Genomic DNA, 20276 nt, shown 5'->3' on the forward strand with positions numbered 1-20276 from the left:
AACATAAAAACTTAAGTCTCTGTTTTTAATCTTACATAAATGGTCCGAAAAGTTTATAAGCGCCCCTCTCGAATATGTCCCCGCAAAAAATAATAAAAAATTAAACGCTCAACGCACCACTTCGTATTATACAGCAATTTATAAAATTCTCATAGTGAGCTTTTAACTACTCCATTGTTAAGTGATTGTGTGAGGAAAAAAAACCTTTTTTTAGTTTTAAAACTCAAAGGTTTCTTTAGCATTTAAGTGCGATGTGTAGACAAGTGATATTAAAGAACCTGTACGTCTTTTCTTGGTGTAATAAGTCTTAAATTTAAACTAAAGCGGGATTTAACAATATTTGAACTAATAGTTTTGAAATTTAAAAGCGCTCAAGGCGCTGTTCGATAGTATTACGTCATTTAGAGAAATCCTTATATAACCATTATATTATGATATATGTTTATGGACATCATTCTCTTGTATCTGATGATTAATCCTTATATTTATTAAAAAAAAAAAAAAAAAAAAAAATACGCAAGCCTTTCGTGTTTTAGACGATGAGAAAACTCTTGTGATATTTTCAAAATCAAGACAGGAGACAATCGTTTCAGTCGAGTTATGGCGGAGCAAAATAAGATAAGGTAAGAAGCACTCAAAAAGTTTAAATATATTTTAAAGTTACATATCTTGTTGATTGATCAATTTGATCGATGGAATTTTAAAATTTATTTGAGTTGACGTGTAGGATTTTGAAAGAGATTTTAAATTCTTTTTGAGTTGACGTATTATCTTAATAATTAGTTGCTTACAAAAGTAATGCGCTGTAATACGCTCCTACCCATTTAGTTAATCATTTTTTAAAAAAATAATTAAATACTAGTGGCAGCTGATAATATAGTTTAGCCATTAAATATACGCCGCATCTTATTTCTAATTACTATAAGCCCACGAATAAACGATATATTCATAACATATTTACTTAAATTTTGACTAATTAAATTTTTTTTTTTATTAAGACTCCCATTCGGTATTTTAAAAAAAGACTCTTAATAAATAAATACGTAGAATTTGATGTTTATCAGGATATAGTTTTGTATATTGCTAAGCTTTATTTAATACATATTTATTTGTGTTTTATACATATATTTCCTAAAATCTCTATATAAATGATAAGTTATTTTAGTATCAATAAGAAATATTTAAAGAATTTGTAATAGCAATAAACAAACCACAAAGCTGGATACATAGGTAACTAATTGAATGAAATAGTATTTGTTATAAAACATTAAGCGTTTCTTAAGAAATAGTTCATGTAAAGAGATAATTTTCAATAAGTTTATTTATCATGCATAAAAAACATAATAGTTCTTTTGTTTAAAGTTATTCACTATATCAATATTTAATTATCTTTAAATAAACAAAATGGTTATATAAAGTTTGCAAAGTAAGATAAGGACTCTCAATGGTTTGTGTTTGCACTTTCTTTAACTTACTGGGTGTTCAAGTTTGATGTCCTCTTAGTTGTTATTCTATTACCTCTACTAAAGTAGATTATTGTATGTTAATGTCTCTTTTCTTTTCTCCTAAATTTTCATAGGATCATAGAATTAATTATCTCTCTCATCTTGGTAATTCTCCCACAAGTTTTTTCTTTTCCATCAATTTTTTGAACTTTTATGCATACATGTGTTAAATATTCCCAGAAAAAACTCATACTTGGTTGATAATACTTTTATATTGTTTAGGTAAATTTAATCACTTCTATTTAGTTCAAACAAAAAATATTTGAGAATTTTTCTAAATAACAAGTTTTAAATTTGTTACCTGCATTCTCTAAGAAAATTTATTTTAAACCTTCTTAAGTTAAAATCATATCAACATTTGCAGTTTTTCATCATTTGATTTATGGCAACAGGATGGAATCATAATTCAAACACTTTTTTATTCCACCTCTTAATACAGCTCTATCATTTACAAACTGTTGAATATAAATCTATGTTTATCTCATATGTAATATGTTTTTGGAATTCAGTATAAAAATGTAATTTTTGTTATTCCAACATTAGGTATCTTATTTCACACTGTCTTAATATGTTCAAATAACAATTGCAATACTTTCATGACTTCAGAAAGTTTTAGTAGGGGTTTTTGTAAAAATAAAGGTTCCATCTAATGTTTTTTTTTTTGTAATGCTTTTATCTGATTGTTTATTTATTTTTCATTTATTTAATTTTGTCATGTTTTTTTTTAAATACACAATCAAATATGCCAAGAAATTATACAGAGAAATAGTGACTACTTAGCCACTCTTTTAAGCTTGATTTTGAACAAGGGTTTTATCAGAATTGATATATGATGACATTTTAGTTAGAATACTCTTGCTTTAACTATATTCATTTTGATAAATAAAATATTTATAGTTTCCTACTATTTTTAACAATAGCCTGTTTTCAATCTTTTTAACAAAAACAAACATCAGCTATGCAATGCTAGTACTTGTTCATAAAAATATGTTTGTGATTAGAGATAAGGAAGGTTTATTTGTGCGATTATGAAATGTCTTGTAGGTGAAATTACTTGTAGAGGCAATCAATTGTTTCCTAGTTTCTTATCAAAAAGTTCTTTTTGCTTGATTTAAAAGATTTAACAATTATTCCATTTGCAATTGTATATTTAAATTTATTTTTTAAAGTTCAAAAGAATCAGTACCTTTAAAAACATTTTTTGCTGTCCAATGTCCTATGATTAACAGCAAATAATCATCTATTGTTAATAGTAAATAATAATTAAATCTAATATTTCAAATAATCAATATTGTCTTTTTGATGGTGTTTTTGTTTAAATCCTTTTTTATTTTTAGCATTTTGAAAATAAATAAAAAATTTTGTACAGTATAAACTGTATTAGTAAATAAACATTTTTTGTTACGGCTCTCAAAAAACTTATGAATATCAGTGAGTTAATCGTTTTTAGTCAAGATGAAAAGTTTGAAACTAATCTGAATGGGATTGAATATCTTCATAGCATTGGTAAGATTTTTTTTTTTTTGCACTTGCAGAGCTTTAATCTTAGTGTGCATTCTAAATGTTTACTATCTGTACTTAAAATGTATTTTTTGAATATTTCTAAGTTAAATTTACCTTTAGATTTTAAAAGTCTAAGCAAAACTGTTTTTACAGACCACCTAGCAACAGTTTCTGAAACTGGAAAGGTTTATGATTTTTTTTGTTATTTTTGTTTTGATTTTGTAAGATTGATTGAATTACTATTTAATGTAATTTTTTTTTCTTTTCATTTTATTCCACCAAGCAACAGTATACATACATACATACATACATACATACATACATACATACATACATACATACATACATACATACATACATACATACATACATACATACATACATACATACATACATACATACATACATACATACATACATACATACATAAAGCAGCTATAAAGTAATTACTTAAATAACAATTAATGAGTCAGCTTATTATCTTTCTGGGATGAATGCATCCCAAAAAGGTTATTGCTTGGTTGATTATTACTTATTGTTCAAGTGATTATTTAGTTCTTATTTTTATAGCATTTGTCAAATATCAGGTTTTTTTTCTTAAAACTAATTTTAGTATATCTATTTATTTGCAGTTTATTAAAAATTGTTTATTCCACTTCTAACTTAATAGTTTGTTTAGTTTTCTTTCTAAAACAATCACCACAAGTTGTATGTAAAACATTTTAATGAATCTAACATTTTTATTCAATACAGTATTTTCTGTTTTACCAAATATTGTTCATTTTGAATTTAGACTATTGGAGAATTAACAATATGTGTAGAGGAAACAGTTCGCAATGAGGAGCTTTGCTATCATGTGCACGCTCAAAGCCATGGAGAAATAGAGGGTGTTGCAATGGGAACTTCTATTACTGGTATACCATATATACCAGTCTTTAAGTCAACCTGTTTTATAAATCAACTTCCTGTTTTTTAATGAAAGGAGTAGTTTAATGTTGTATAACCGATGTATAAGTTGAGGTGCATTTTCCACATTAATATTTTCATCTTCTTACATTCTTTAGGAACGTTTTTGATCTATTCTAAATGGCTTAAAGTCTCGACTTAAACACCGGTATATACAGGGTTTGGAAAAACACTCTCTAGAAGTTTTTGAGTGTTTTTCATAAAAAAAACTTGTATTCCTTAAAGTAAACACTCTATTTCATTCTCACTCTTTTATTTTTCATTTTTCTATTTAAAAGAAAACATGTTTACTTAAAGTTTAATTATAATTTTTGTAATCTTAGATTATTTAGTAAAAAAAAAAAAAAATAGCATTAAAATAAATGAGGTTTACTTTCAGCATACATTGCAAGAGGTGTGGTGACTCTAGAGCAAACTCAGCATGAATATATAAAAGTAGGTTCTCTTCTTATTATACAAGAAAAACAATAAAAAAAATTTATTGGGCTAAAATTTTAGGAAAACATTCAATTATTGTAAAATGGTAATGATAATAATATTAATAATTATAATTATAATAAGAAGTGATGATGGTGATGATGATGATGAATGATGATGATGAATGATGGTGAGAATGACAATAATGAAGAATAACAATAATTAGGATGGCTGATGGTTAGGACGATAATAATGATGATAACAAAAAATTAAAGTAGAATATAGACTTTGCATATATGAAGTAATGTTCCTAATAAAATTTTATAACTTTTATTGTAATTTCCCATTAGTTATTTAATGAATGTATTTTTTCAAAATTTTTCTTGTTTTTTAAACTTAAGAATATCAAAAGGTCATTTGTAAAAATTAAAAAAAAGTGAACAGAAATAGCGATGTAAAGGTCTCTTAATTCCCAAATTTTCTATTATAGATATCCTGTTGTCATAAGAATTCTTTAAACATTTTTATGACAACAGTCAAACATTTACTTATTTTGATCTTAGATATGTGTGGATCTGATTTACACTCTTGTAAATGATAGTTAAAACAAATTATTAAAGGATTGTTTAATATTATGTTTATACTCAGATTCCAGACAAACCATTGGATAAAAAAACTGTTATAATAAAAGAAGGTAGCAATTATATTGTGCAACAGACCATAAATGAGGGTTTGGTAAGAACTATTTATTTCTTTTTTCAGTGATATCTAAATTTATATGTATATAAAGGAGAGAGGGAGGCACAATAGAGCAAAAAATATTAAAACCAAGTTAATTAGGAATTTCTACTCACATCTTTTCTTTAAAATTAAACTCCATGTCATGAATCTTACAAATTAACTGTGTATTTTTTAGTTAGCTGATTTTAACATTATAAAAAGTGTTAAACTTTGTTTTCAATGTGATGAAAATATTTGATAAAAACATTGTCTTTAGCAATATTCACTGAAGCTATCAGTATGTGGTTGTTATGATTGTTGATAACTAGTTGTTCTAGTTCATCCTTTGAATACTATAGCAGTAATCAAGTGCTAAAAATTGTCAACTGTCATGTATTTTAAAGATGCATAGTATTCTTTATCACTGGGCTCTTATTGTAGACACATGGGAATATGAATACTTCCAAGTAGTTAGGAATTACATTAACTGCATACAGTCACCATAAGGTGGTTTTTATATATGCAGGAGATAAAAAATTCTGATTTTTGTTTCACTGTCCTAAATTTTTTTTTTCACATAAAAACATTACAAAAAAAAATTTGGTAAAATAATATTCATATTTAGAAATTGCTCAATTACATTAAAGTTTGATAAAATATTACAATTTCTATTAAAGTTAGCATTATAAAAGTTTGTGACAAACTTTAGTGGAATGAAATCATTATACATTTGTAATATGGGAAGGTAGTTTTAGTATTTTAATGTAGCTAATATTATTGTCACTCAATAATATAGTGAGAGGCATTTGCAATCACTGTTAAAAAGACTGCTGAGTTCTGGCACTAGGTAGAATATTGCATACCGCTTAAAGCAACCCAGCACTCCCAAGCTGAGCTGGAAATGAAATTTAGGCATTTAGGCTCTTGAAGAACAGTATAAACAAGAAGTCTGCAATGCAAAGTTTAAAGGAGGCAGCTTATCCATCTAATCAGGATGACTTGCTTAAGATTGCCCATGCTGGCAATTCCAAGCAGGTCATCTAGCTTAGAAGAGAAATTATAACAATCCTAGAAGATTGCAAAAAAATGCTCCTCAACTTGATTGGTAAAGAGACCTTTGATTGACTCTATCCTGATGGCACCCAAACTGCAGTTAATAGCTGCCCAACCCCAAGCTGAAGCAGTGAATGAGGGGTTAAACAAATGGGGTATTGTGAACAGAGTGTAAACAATAACATTTGACACCACAAGCTCTTGTGCGTATTCTGTTTGAGCACAAGCTTGACCTATGTCCAAAAGATGTGAAAGGATTGTGTGATGTTATTGTCTTCTTCATCTGCCTGTATCTAAAAGTCTGGAAAGCTATTTAAAAAAAGCTATTTACTAATTATTAACAAATACTTAGTAAATAGCTTTTTTTAAATAGCTTTCTTCAACAGTGTTGATACTAACAACGATTCTGTGATATGGCCATGTGATATTTTCTAAATGTTTTCAAAATTTAGAAAATTAAAGTGGTAAATACATGAATTTTATTCATGTAATATAGCAGAAAAACAACGATGGCTATGATTGACTTTTTCTTAAAGAACAAAAGCAAGATAACCAAAGTATGGGTGACCATTTGATCCTATACAACTCACTGGCTTTTAATATTTAAATATTTTTGGTTCAGTAGTAAGTCGGTATTGACTTTATTGAAGATATGTAAAATTTTAACCTTATTGAGCTACCTCTAAATACTGTTAAATTGAGTTCATATTTGGCCTGAATTTATTTTTAATATATTGAAATAACATAGATGAACGAGGCAATCTTTTTTTGAAAGTTGAAAAATAAGAACTACACTAAGTCATCAGTGTTTTTTTGAGTGATCCTTATTTTACTTAAACCAGAATTGAACTTGGTAGTTAAATGGTTGGTTATTATACCTGCTTCATTAGGATTGTACATTTGACAAAAATATTGTTGTATATCAAAAATGAAAAGCTATTTACAGTACTACCTAAAAATCTAAAAATGAGATAAAAATGCTTCACTTTTAAGCAAAATTATTGCATTTTTTAAATAGGCTCATTTTTTAGTTGATTCTTATGAAAACTACAAAGTTCATTTTCGTTTGATATGATTGGTGTTTTATGTTTAAAAACCAACTTTTAACTTGTGGCCTATTGAAATTACTATGCCACAAGCTTAAAATGACATTTCACTTTTAATTTCCTAATAACAAAGTGACTAATCTACAGGGTGAGGCAGCGATTCACTTACTTTTTCTTACTGCTAGGTTAACAAAATTTTAGGCACATAAGGTGGGATGCTATCACCTTTTTGAACAATAAAAAGATCATTACTTGTGTTGATGACTTAGTCAACAAAGTAAATAGCTTTTCATCTGAGAAGATTTTGAACATTGATGGGCCATAGTTCTAAACTAACAAAACATAACTGGTAGATCTGACAACACCTACCGTCCCAAGAATCTTGAGAGTTCATTTGGCAGTCTTTCTAATAAACATGATAGGATTCTCCCATGACCTACTTAATAACAGGCCTGAAAGACGCGCGCGCAAAAAAAAAAAAACTGTAGACGGATGTTTGTAAAAACAAAAATGGAGAAAGTTTTGTGGTTTTTTTAGTGTTTATATATATTTTTAGTGTTTATATATATATATATATATATATATATATATATATATATATATATATATATATATATATATATATAATTCAGTTATGTTTATAGATATAATGCAGTAATGTATTTACATAATATGATATACTATACTATATAAATTTAAAGTCAATTGCTTATAATTATTTGATAATCAATATTATTTTATTTGTGTTTTATATATTTAGTAAAATGTAATCTTTCAAAACAAAAGTTACTGTATCATGCCTTTTAAATGTTGTGTGACTGGTTGTAGAGGAAACTATGATAAAGAACATAAAGTTAAACTTTTTTGATTACTAAACAAAAACCGTAATCCTCAAGAAAGAGAAAGATGGATTAGATCTATTCTAAGAGAAAACATTCCAAATAGTCCAAATACATTCATTTGTGAAAATCATTGACCAGTTAATTATGAAACTTGTCACATTCATGGTAAAATTTGTCCCTTAAATCCACCAACTATTTTCATCTGTGTATTTCAAAGTCAAATTCCTACACCTCCACCAACAAAAAGAACAACAACAAAATCACTGCCATCTACGCATAACATGAAACCTGATGAAATTTCAACTCACTTGGATTTGTATGAAATTAGTTGTTTTGATGATCTTTGCCTAAAAGAAGTTATTCCATTTCCAGTAACATCTTTTACAGTGGATGATGGTTTAATAATCCAAAGTAAGGATTATGTTGATACCTCTGCTATTCCACAGTTTCTTTTAAAAGTTAAAGTTGATATGTGATTTGAAGGTTTTCATTTTAGATCTAATTGCTCTGTTATACCACTGTGCAGTAATCGAATACATAAAATTACATCTTACTTATAAATTTTAGAAGCTATTAGATATTTACATTCTGTTGAAATGGATCATAAGAAAAACATTATCCTACAACAAATTGTTAGCATGCATTAACATTTGTTGGTAATAAAAAATATTCTCTAGAAATTCTAAGTAGGGCTTTTGAGTATTTTTCAATTTCAAGATCTCTTTACAGTTGTATTAGAGATGACTATGAAATGCCAAGTATTGTAACACTTGGTAAACTTATATCTAAGGTTAGTAAGCTAGAGGATTTTGTATAAATATGTTAAATTTGATTTGTTCATGTAATGGCATTACTGTTGCAATTTTATGTGATAATAATAAAGTAAATCAATCATTCTTTAAAAAATTCAATTTGATTTCTCCATGGTGCACAACTGAAAACATTTTTTTGCTCTATGATTATGTACATCTAATCAAATCTATCAGAAACAATTGGTTAACTGAAAAAATGCAAGAGTTAAAGTATTCTGACTGCGGCCTTGAAAAAACTGCAAAGTGGGTTGACTTGAAGAAGCTGGTTGAGTTAGAAAATAATTCTATTGTGAAACTTTCAAAGCTTAATGAAGTTTCTATCTGTCCAAAACCTATAGAATGACAGAAGTTGCTTTATGTCTTAAGATTTTTTGTGTTGAAATGTTAACTGCACTAAAAATTCATCCAGAAATGCAGGATTCAGGTGGAACTGTTGATTTTATAGAAAAAATTGTAGACTTTTTCAAAATCCTAAATGTAAAAAGTCAGCTCGAAGACGTTAAAACTAAAGACTTAAAAAGGGCTGTCTTTGATAACCCTAACGATCAACGATTAGAAATTTTACTTGATATAGCAAGTATGTTTGAAAAAATGGTTCCTAAAAACAAGGACAAAGAGTAAAACAACTTACCAAAGATACTGCTCTTGCTCTTGCATACATGAGTAAAGGACTGGTTGAGTTAACTAAGCATCTCCTCAGCACTTTACACAAATATTTATGTCTAGGGAATTTTTCCAGTGATCCCATTGAAAAAATGTTTAGTAAGCTACGTCAAAGTTCTGGTGGAACATATTTTATTAATGTTCAACAAGTTTTACAAAAAGTAAACATTAAGAAAACAAAACTTCTCCTTGATTTAAACACAGATTTTGATGGAATTCAAACAAGTTGTGAACATGTTTGTTTGAAATGTGGATTTTTGCTAAATGATGACAATACCTTCAATGTGTTTCATAATCTTTCAAATATGGAGTTAGCCTTGTCTAAGTCTGTAAAAATGGCTTTAGTTTATATTGTAGGATACATCAGTAGAAATGATGTAGATGAATATGATACACAGTTCTATTACGACGAATTTGGAGAATTTACTAAAGAAATCAACAGAGGAGACTTGAAGATACCTGGAGACAATATGTGTCAATTGGTGATTTATTGCTATGTATTTTTTCATCACATCATGTCATTAGTTTGTAGGACAAGTTTTATAAATATAATAATGATGATAGCAGAATTTTATGGATTTGAAAACATAGATAAGTTTCATGGAAAAATACTATCTAACATATTATTTAAGAACTATAGCAAGCTTTACTCACTTCAATCGACAAAAGAACCAGCTCTAAAAGTACTTAAATTGTCACAAAAATGATCATAGTGGAGCAGAAATATAAATGTATGTAAAATATGTTTTGTGAAGTTGTAGGGTTTGTGAAATTTGAAAAGAAATCATTTATATTATTAAAGAAAAGTGTTGTTTTTTTTAGTAATCGATTAAAAAATGTTATGTTATTGTAAGAGGTTTTTAAAATAAACAGCTCTAAAAATTTGAAAACAAGCAATTTAGCAGCTAGTGTAGCGAATTTTAAATTTTAAATCGACATATTTGTTTACAAAATATCTGCCTACAGTTTTTATTTTGCGCGCGCGTCTTTCAGGCCTGTTATTAGGTAGACCATGGGTTCTCCTCAAGATGCTTCTTAAGTCATTCTGTGAACTTGTCAACTTTTTTGTTCACAGGAGTTGGCTTGTTGATTTTTTTTTTTTTTTTACTTAATAAACTTTACTTTTAGACACTAAAGATATTTTGATCATTTCTCTTGTAGGTAATCCAACATGGATCATTTTTAGAAGTTCAGTTCTTTTTGCCTCAATTTTTAAACTTTTTAAATCAAAACTATGTTTGCTCGCTTTGTTGTCAAAGCTACTTTGTTAGGCATCAACAAAACTCAGAAAACACAAAATTTTTAGATGTTTTTAAGTTATGCAGCCTTTCTAAAAATTAGTCAGCAAATTCCTGCTGCACCTTCCACTGATAAAATCAAAAGTTTATATGGTATTTTAAAAAATTTACTAGGAACAACATTTGCAATTGCATAGGAAAGAAAAAAATATCTTTAATATCATAGAACATTAAATTTCAGCAAAGAATATTTATTTAGTTTTTATTATAAGATCATATCATATCCTGGGGTTAATTTTTATAAAACTAAAGCATTGGTAACCTTAAAATTTTGTGAAAATGTAAAAATTATCATCTGTAAAAGTTTCTTTTTGATTAAAAAACTAAAAAATATCTTTATAATATAAGAGAAAATTACAAGTTCTTAATGTTGCACACCTTTGATATGTCCATGATATCTCTAGGTAGATGTTAAGTCCAGACAGTTAAATGTCAATGTGTGTATCAATGGCTGGGATTGATTTGTTCTGTTGCGTCCCAATCTCTTTTAGTTTTATGTTAAAATATTAGTTTACTAGCCTAAAGTGTTGAAAATTAGTAATGGACGTAATATTCAGGATATTTTGTATTTAAAAGGGGTGTGGTTAATAATCATGATAAGAAGTTTAGGACTTTATCAAAAATACAGCAAAAAATAATTTTATAAATAATCAACATTTTTTGCATTTTAGTTATGATAAAAAGAAACCTTACCGTAATATCTAGCAAATCTTAAACTGTATAATAGTTTCAGTTTGGCAAGATTTAGCTAGATTTGAACTAGTTTTTTCTTATTCAGGCTATAAAATTGATTGTGTGGAAAAAAACTTATTTCATGCTTTTTAACAGTATTAATTAAATACACAATAGTTCTCTCAGTTTTTAATAATATTTATTAAATACACAATCATGTCAATCACCAAAGTAACTATCGTTAGAGATAACCACTTTCTTCCATTTATCAGGATCATCAGGACATGGATCCCATCCTTGTGTAATTGAGTTGGTTTGGATGCAAAGAAATCACCAAGCCATTTTTAAAGGCTTTGTCATAAGCAATGGTTACACCTTGTATGGCATTACTCAGGAACTAAAAAGGTGAAAAACTGTTGAGGCTAGGTGCAGAGAATAAGGTGGGTGGATTAAAATTTCCTGCATAGCTCGATTAGTTTCTTTTGAGTTAATCTCACAATACAACAGGTGCAAGGATTATTGCGTAGGAATCTAACTTTCTTCACACATGTAAGGAGTTCTGTGATGTTTTCTGCTAATTTCTCCATTTACTGCTTTTAATGTTTGTTCTGAACATTTTTCATCACCAAGTACAATTATGTTTTTAAGACCATATTAATCACTGTTGCTGAAATAAAAATAGCTGTTTGATTTTTATACATGAACTTATATCATATCAATAACAATATTATTCTGTTGTATTACATCATTGCAAGAGCTTAAAACAATATAATAGAATATATTAGTTAAGCCTACAAGAACTTTTTTCCATGTCCAATATTTATGTTTTAAGCAGCAAAATGTTAAAACTTCTTTTAAAAAATATAGAATTTGAAATGAACAACTTGCTGTGAACATTATGTGCCGTAATGAAATTAAATTGATGACTATTACATACCTCTCAGGAACTTAAATAGTATGTTATTATTTAATCACCTTTGAAGGGAGAATTTTAGGTGAAAAAAATTAATTGAAATAAGATTTAAGAAAAAATTTCTACTTTTATAAACCTTTTCATAAAAAAAGGTGGGGTAGGATCTGGAACACTTAAGAAAAAAATGTTTTTTGAGACATAAACATTAAAGCAACTTAATGTTTTTTTTTTATATTAAAACTTAATGGTTATTATTCAAATAAAAAAATTATGCAAAAAGTTCTAAAGATGATACTCCACCAAAAAAACATATTCTAAAGCAGCACATCTTTCATATCTTGTAAGCAGGTAGGGAGAAGGGGATAGTAAATGACTGACCCTTATTCTACAATTAAAGAAGTTCATGTTATAATTTTATTCTATAGTTTGAAATATCCACACTCTAAACAAACCACACACCCATATATCCTTAAGAAAAGTAAAACAACCACATTTGTTGAATTATACTATCAAGAGAAATTTATTGCATTATATACTATCAAATGCTCTTCAGAATTGATATACCAATAAACTAAAAATATGCTTGACAAATATAGAGGAAAAAAAGGTAACTGTATTTAAATAACTTTGATAATGCTATAATCACATAGATAATATTCTCTTATTTATTCATTAACCCAAAATTTACAAATATTACATCATTTTTGTTTCTGGTTTCCACACACAAAAAGCCACACAAAATCTTTCATTACTTTCTAGTGAAATTTTTTTAAAAAAACTTTTTTTTTGTTGGAAAAGAATCATATTCTTTTCAAGTTACTTTTAGTCTAGTTTTTCGAACAGCATTCCTCAAGTTGTATTTCTTAATTTGATTAAGTTTTCAATATTATACACAATAAAATTTCGGTACTACAAATTATAAATTTGTTCTCAAGAATGGTATTTGCATTCAAAAGAACCTGGTACAGTGACATAATACAAACATAAAAATACTTGTTTGAAGTCAAAGGTTTTTCTTGATCCCATGTTTTACTTAAGAATATGCCAAGTACACTTTTTTTTACAAACTCTGAAATGTTTCTTTAATATTTTTTAATTAAAAATTCAGTAGATTTATGATGAAAACTGTTAGGAAGTTTTTCTTAAACTGTTATTTTTTACAACCATGGTTAGCCATGTTGAGAACACATAGGCAAAAACTGAAAGGTGAGGTTATGTTAACTTAAAAAAATTAAAAAGCTGTAAGCAAAGAAAATCAAGGCAGGGGAAAAAAAGCAGTATTAAAGGTACCATTTACCACCACTGATAACCTAAATTCATTTAGTGTATTAAAATTCAAAATATGAGATAAAAAATGATTTTCTTACATATATATAATATGAAAAATATATATAAATGTGAAAAAATAATGGGTGAAACAAATAATTTTTGTTTGGTTGTAAAAAGTATAGTAAACCTTCTTTACTATGGTATTGCTCATCAATCAATAATCTTGTTAAAAATGAAAATTGTTTTTTTTTTTTTTTAATATGAGGAAAATAAATTTAGATAGTTAAAAAGTTTTCTTATTCTTTTATTTTTCTACTAGTTAATCATTTGTTTTTTATTCTTGCTAGACCACACATGACAGCAGTATAGTTTATCCTACATCTTTGATGAATGGTTTTATCTCTGAAGGTATTTTTTGTTTTAATTATATTTAAGTATTTTATTTCAATAAATATATTAAAGTTATGTGGATTACATGGTGCAACCCAAAACTCTGCACAAAATTTTGTAAAAAAGTGAAAAAAAGAAGAAAAAAAAGTTAATTTTACCCCAAATGTAAAGTTTAAACAGGTTGTTTAATATGTGCACCATTTACATAAATCAGATTATCAATCCCTACACCTTTTTCTGATATGAGGCATTGCCTTCAAAAAAATTCATTTAATTTAAATCAGGAGAATTGTGTAGGCCAAGGAACTTTCCTCCAGAAACTTGGCAGGTTTTTACTCAGCCAACTTAAGTTTTTTGGCTATATGGTGATGTCCCATTCTATCAGAACACAATCTTGGCATCAGAGGGGCAGGTTGAACTGATCTGCAGCCTTACATGATGCTTTAGGATTTTATGTTTCATTCAAAATTTGAATCTTTTGGACTCATGCATGTCCTTCAGTCTATAAAAATTTATGAGGTCCACAATATCAGGAGATGTGTTCTTTTTACAGGATCTCTTTTGCTATTTTCTTCATTGAAAATTTTTATTTATTTTATTTTGGATCTCATGATAAAATTTAAACTTTGTGTTTTTTCCCATTTGACACCATTTCTCTGGAAAATTAAATCCACTGAAGTTTATGAAAAATTTTTAAATGGATCCAAAGTTAGTGTGGCCTTTGTAATCTCAAGAGAAAATTCTAAAGTGACATTGATTATTGAAATTTAAAGTTAACTCATAAAAAGTCTTTTTTTAGTTTAGTTTGCTAGTTTTAACATAAAAATAGTTTTTTCTAACAACTTTTACCATCATTCAAAAATCAATTAACTTACTAACGTTTTCATAAATTCATAATCTCAGGTTTCCATGTGTGTAAAATGGATTGAAAAATTCAGTCCTTGCAAATCTCTCCTTTAGAATAAAGAGCTATACTTGGATATGACATTTTATACTTAATTTGTTTAAAATTTCTTAACTCATATAATTTTTATAGTGGTACTCATATGTTTTGTGTTGCTAGGTGCCAACATTATTCTTCAAAGAATAATGATTCAACGCCAACAAATCCCAGAAAAAGCAGTATTCACAACATTAGATTCAAACACAAATCTAGCAGTTATGAAATATGTAAGTTTTGACTTTCTAAGTTTTTCAGTGTAATTTTGTTGCAATTCTACTAAATGATATAATGATACTTTGGAGATATTGAAAATTGCTAGTTTATTACTAGCGCTAACCAGTTTATTACTAGCGCTAACCAGTTTATTACTAGCGCTAACCAGTTTATTATTAGTGATAACCAGTTAAACATTTTCACTTTTGTCTAAATTGTTCTTCTTAAGCTCAAGTTGTTAAAAGATTAGCTAGTAGTTAGCAAAAAATGGAAAATTAAAGGAATTTAGTTTCTTTAAATAAAGTTTCTTCCTTTTTGTTTTGTTCTTTTTTAGTTGAATTTTATTTCCAATATTCTGGATGCTATGATTTTAAGAGAAGTTAAAAAAAAATTGTATAGTTTTTTAAAGAATAACAATTAAAATAGCAAATTAAGTGTTAATTTAAAAACTCTTTCATATTTTATATTTTTAATTTTAGAAACTATTAAAGTTTCTGATGAATTTTTGTGTTTTAGATTTAGATTTCATAATGAATTAATTTTTTAATGTGTTTTTCTAAAGTTTGATGTTTATTTTCAAATTCATCAGTATCTTTTTATTCTGTAATGTTATTGAATACAAATTTTGAATGTAAATGAACAGAAAAAAAGCAGAACTTATTGCATTGCTCAATTATAAGATTTATTATTTGGTTTACTGTAAATTTTACTATTTAAAAATTCATTAAGTAGGTTTTTTTTTTTAAGCAAAAACTTCCTGATTCTTCATTATCCATTGATGATACAACATTAGATGTTTTTGGTATTAGACGTGAAATTATATCACTGAAATTACCCTTAATGACTTGGAACACATATTTTTTATCAGATGGGTATGATTTTCTAACTTCCATATTTTTATTTAACATATATGTATTGTAACATTAGCAATTCATGCTTTAAACACAAGTTATATTCATTTTATCTGAAAGGAGTTTTAAAACATCTAGTCAATTCTATAAGAGAAATTCACTGTCTGTCATAATCACATTATATGCTATTGTAAAGATCTATATGTTAGTTTGTGTAAGTAATCACTTAAGTTTAATTCAACCTTATTCAGCATATTGGCTTACTTTTCCACTGAGTTACAAATAAATGCTGTTTATTATATTGAAAATATATAAGTGAGCAAAAAAATAATTAGCAAAACATAAATATTATGTGAAATTGGCTATTAATTTTTGCCTAAATGTAAAGCAATTAAGTTAATATTTGTTTATTTATTCAATTTAGTTATTGATTTATTGAATTTGATACAAGTTATGTATATGTAGTATGACCGGAATTCTTAAATGATTATGCAGTATGACCGGAATTCTTAAATGATTGTGTATAGCTTTCCTTATTGCCAGAAACTGAATCTCTTGGAAAAAATCCATGATGCTTTTAGTAAAAGAAATTCCTTGCATATTTCTAATAGAGTATTTTTAACAAGACAAAGCTACAAAAATTTCATAGAGATTTAAAAGTGTGTAGAAGCAAACCCAAACAATACTGAATTAATGCTGTCTTAAAATAGTACTCTTGAGCGAAATCTAATAAAAGTAGAACTTCCAAATCCTTCTCTAAAACTAATGAGTTATATATCAATACAAATTAATCTTTTAATTCTGAAGTCAAATTATGTATTTACAATTCTTTTAATGTAATTATTTAAATCAATTCTATCATAATTTTAAAGGAAAATTGACATAAAACTTGTTTTTTAACTTGGAAAAAAAAAAAAAAATCTAGAAAAACTCATTTCAGAATTAAATGGTTTTTAACTGCTTAAATTTTTACTTAGAACATTTTTAATGAGACAATTGTAATACATCTCAAGTTGTAAATTTGTAATATGAAAATGAGTTTTCTGTCTGAAATGCTTTTTTATTATTGTTGTTGATAAGTGAAATTCTTTTTTATTATTATTGTTGATATGTAAAATCAGAACAAAACTCTATTAATTTTATCAGCGCTGTACATTTATGAAAATATACAGTGCTGATAAATAGTTAACAGAAATAGATTTTGCTTAATTAATGCCAATTAAATAGTCTTCAAAAAGGAAACGATTTTTGCATAATGATAAGATGGCAACACCCAGGTTTTTATTGCCTAAAAGATTTTTTTTTTTTTTTTTTTTTTTTTTTTTTTTAAAGGAGTAATAAAACCAATCCTTATTTGTTCTTTTTTTTATGTTTGTTAGATTGATGACTAGCAGAGTAACCCTTGGTTCAACTGTTCATATGCAGCTGGTTAAATTGCCTAAGGAAAATGTTGGTAAAAATAATTTAGAAATCCTTTTTTAATCATTTTCTTTAAAATTAATAAATTAATAAAAATTCATTAATAAATTAATAAAAAAATATAAATACGAAAAATGAAGCTGGAGTTTGAACAGAGAGGTGTGCGGTGTGCACCTGTGAAATTTTTAATTTAATAGAATGGAAAATTGTACCCAAAAATATAAACTCAAAAAGTTTTTAATTATCTAATAAATTGAAAGATATCAAAATGGTTTTATGTCAGAACGGAAAGTTGTACTCATATTGTGGTAAGAAATCTGTTAGATGGGAATATGTTGGAATAGAATATTATTAAACCGTAAATTATTTAATTAAACAAGTATGTTTATATATATAGTAATTTATATTTACATATTGTAATTTATATATTTATATACTATAAGTAATAAAATGTAAAATACTAAAATAAAACTCAATGCTTTTTCCATATCAAAATTTAAGGTTATTTAACAGAAAATAAAAGAATTTAAAAATATGATAATAAAAATTAAACAAAACAAAAAAAAACGTTTCGTGTTGTATTAGTTTTTCAGCAAATATTTAACTTTTATGTGAAAAAGAAAAATTCTCTAGAATGTCGGATTCTGTTGTCAAAACGATTAGATAATTTAATTTTATTCGTTGAAATTCCGACTGCATTAGAAGAAGAAAAAACTGTCGGATGTGGTAAGCAAAGTTGACGTTTTTCTTGCCCGACATTAAATTTAAAACCTACAATTCTTAAACATGCATGAAATATTTAGACATAATTATGATATATTACTCTGCTATTGTCCCAAAAAATGTTACCTTGCTATCTCCTCACAATATATTACCTTGCTTTCGCTACAATCGGCTAAAGCAGTCACATAAAAACTATTTTTTAAATTTCACTTTAGTTTTTCACCTTTCTTCACCAAAAATATTTTATGCAGTAAACGTGTAAATGTGAGAATATAAAGTTTATCTTGTTTCCAGATAAAACTACATCAACAGGGTGCACAAAACTATGCAGTTTAAGTTTTATAAACAGAAAATCATTCAAATTTAATTAAGTTATGTATTTTTCGTCATTTTTCCTTTCTGACATTATTGCGTTCTAAAGAGTACGACATGCTACTCTGACTATTATCCATTCTGATTTTTTTTCTATCTTGATATTTTTCCGTCTGATATTTTTCTACGTTCTGACTTATTGTAGAATTCCTTTGTGTATCTTATAGAAAAAAGAACTCCTACGAGAAAAGATCTTGTTTGGGAAGAGGATATGCAATTGCACTCCCATTTTTTAGAGCGAAAGGTATTTCACTTTCTTTTTTTCTTTTTTGTTTCGCTTCTTGAGATTTTTTTACAAAACCTTTACCAGATGACTTTTTAACCTTCTAAAGAGGTTCAGTTTTTTCAGTTTTTTTTCTTCTTTTCACTATTTTGACTTTTTACAGATTTTTACTCGATTGTAGGAGGAACTTATCAGCACCCACGAAGCCTATATAAACCGTAAACCCGAAATACGAGCTTTGCTAAGGGACTTCTGTCAATTTCTATTGTTACGTAAACCCGATGATGTTTGTTCATTTGCTGCTGAATACTTTAGAGGATTTTCAACTAAAGAAAAGTTAAATCAAGTAAAGTAAATAACTTATGAAAAAAATATAATTTGCGCTGGTTGCAATTTTTAGCGAAATAGTACTCATTTTTGAAAGAAAAATTTTTAATCAACTTGCTGGTGTCATCAAAAGTTTTTAGTTACCAACACAGAAGTTTTGATTCGTGTTTGTTTACTTTTACAATTTTGTTAACATTTCTCATACGACTTTAATAAATGTTTTTTACTTACCGTTGTTCTCTCGTCCTTTAGCAACCAGGGGGTTAATACACTGTAATTAATGTTTCCAAATGGTTTTACTATAGTTGGATGTATTATATGAACATAAAAACTTGTAATTATTATATTAGTTTTGTGTTGTATATATCCTAAGGAAAAATTTGTTGATATTTTTGTTAAAAGATGTTTTTATATATATATATTTGTTGTGAAGTGTCGTCTCTTTAGCGGTTTTGTATTTTTATTACGCCTACCTAATTGCACACCTGATTTTCTCCCGAATTCCCTCGTGACGTTTTGCGACATATTTAAGCCTGAAGTGATAAGTTTCATTTGCATGGATTTAAGTTCATTCGCTATTTCTTGTCTTGCCATTTATCCTGTTGTACTTCGTTTTGTCGTACTTCGTTTTGTCGTACTTCATTTACCCTGTCGTACTTCCTATTCTAAAATATGGATTGAAATTTCTCTTATGTTGCGCGTCTCCCCGTATAACTTTGTTTTGTAAATTAAACTTTTTTTACACGTGACTAACAACCAATACTAAGCATTAACTTTTACTTTTTTAGTGCTTCTTTTTCTCTATCACGTCAGGAAAAACTATTCTTAAATTTAGTATTTATACTTGTGTATACTTTTTGCAATATGTGGCTGGAGAACCAAGGCGGCCTGATACTAGCAACCAGACAATCTCTAATGGCCTTATTATAAAAGGACAAAAATAGACTTCGACAAAGCACTAATTGCAACAATTTTAATTACAACTATCAAAAATGAATTGTCTATAAAAAATGTTTGTCTTTCTAGACAATCATTTTAAAAACGGACACTAAATGAACAATCTCGATTTTTTAATGAGGTATAGAAGATCTATTTCATATATAATTTGGACTTATAACGAGTAATTAAATTTTCAC

At 27.1% G+C, this 20276-nt stretch overlaps 1 protein-coding gene across 5 annotated transcripts; it reads left to right on the forward strand.

The window, feature by feature from the left end:
- Positions 1 to 404: 404 nt before the first annotated feature.
- LOC145190789 (ciliogenesis-associated TTC17-interacting protein-like) lies at positions 405 to 19557 on the forward strand. Of its 5 annotated transcripts, XM_090091644.1 has the most exons (12): positions 405 to 623; positions 2956 to 3011; positions 3129 to 3193; positions 3802 to 3922; positions 4354 to 4409; positions 5040 to 5126; positions 14027 to 14087; positions 15133 to 15239; positions 15973 to 16097; positions 17456 to 17529; positions 18758 to 18834; positions 18995 to 19557. In XM_090091644.1, the coding sequence occupies exons 1-12, from the start codon at positions 601 to 603 to the stop codon at positions 19166 to 19168; spliced, it is 1026 nt and encodes a 341-aa protein (XP_089947770.1). In that variant the 5' UTR covers positions 405 to 600; the 3' UTR covers positions 19169 to 19557. The 5 variants fall into 5 exon arrangements, with proteins under 5 accessions (XP_089947770.1, XP_089947769.1, XP_089947773.1 ...); XM_090091643.1 differs by lacking the exon at positions 405 to 623 and having other exon boundaries at positions 1411 to 3011; XM_090091647.1 differs by lacking the exon at positions 405 to 623 and having other exon boundaries at positions 1411 to 3011; positions 17456 to 17525.
- Positions 19558 to 20276: the final 719 nt, after the last annotated feature.

This window comes from Hydra viridissima, unplaced genomic scaffold, assembly GCF_058129835.1.
Source record: "Hydra viridissima isolate aposymbiotic clone 2 unplaced genomic scaffold, HvirCarnegie_v1 scaffold_6, whole genome shotgun sequence".
Taxonomy (NCBI): Eukaryota; Metazoa; Cnidaria; class Hydrozoa; order Anthoathecata; family Hydridae; genus Hydra; species Hydra viridissima.

What these genes read in the sequence shown, in the direction of transcription:
- LOC145190789 (XM_090091643.1), top strand. Translation starts at nt 2,927, where the DNA reads ATGAATATCAGTGAGTTAATCGTTTTTAGTCAAGATGAAAAGTTTGAA. An exon ending in TGAATATCTTCATAGCATTG is followed by an intron (nt 3,012 to 3,128) that starts GTAAGATTTTTT and finishes ATTTACCTTTAG; the next exon opens with ATTTTAAAAGTCTAAGCAAA. An exon ending in GAATGGTTTTATCTCTGAAG is followed by an intron (nt 14,088 to 15,132) that starts GTATTTTTTGTT and finishes TTGTGTTGCTAG; the next exon opens with GTGCCAACATTATTCTTCAA.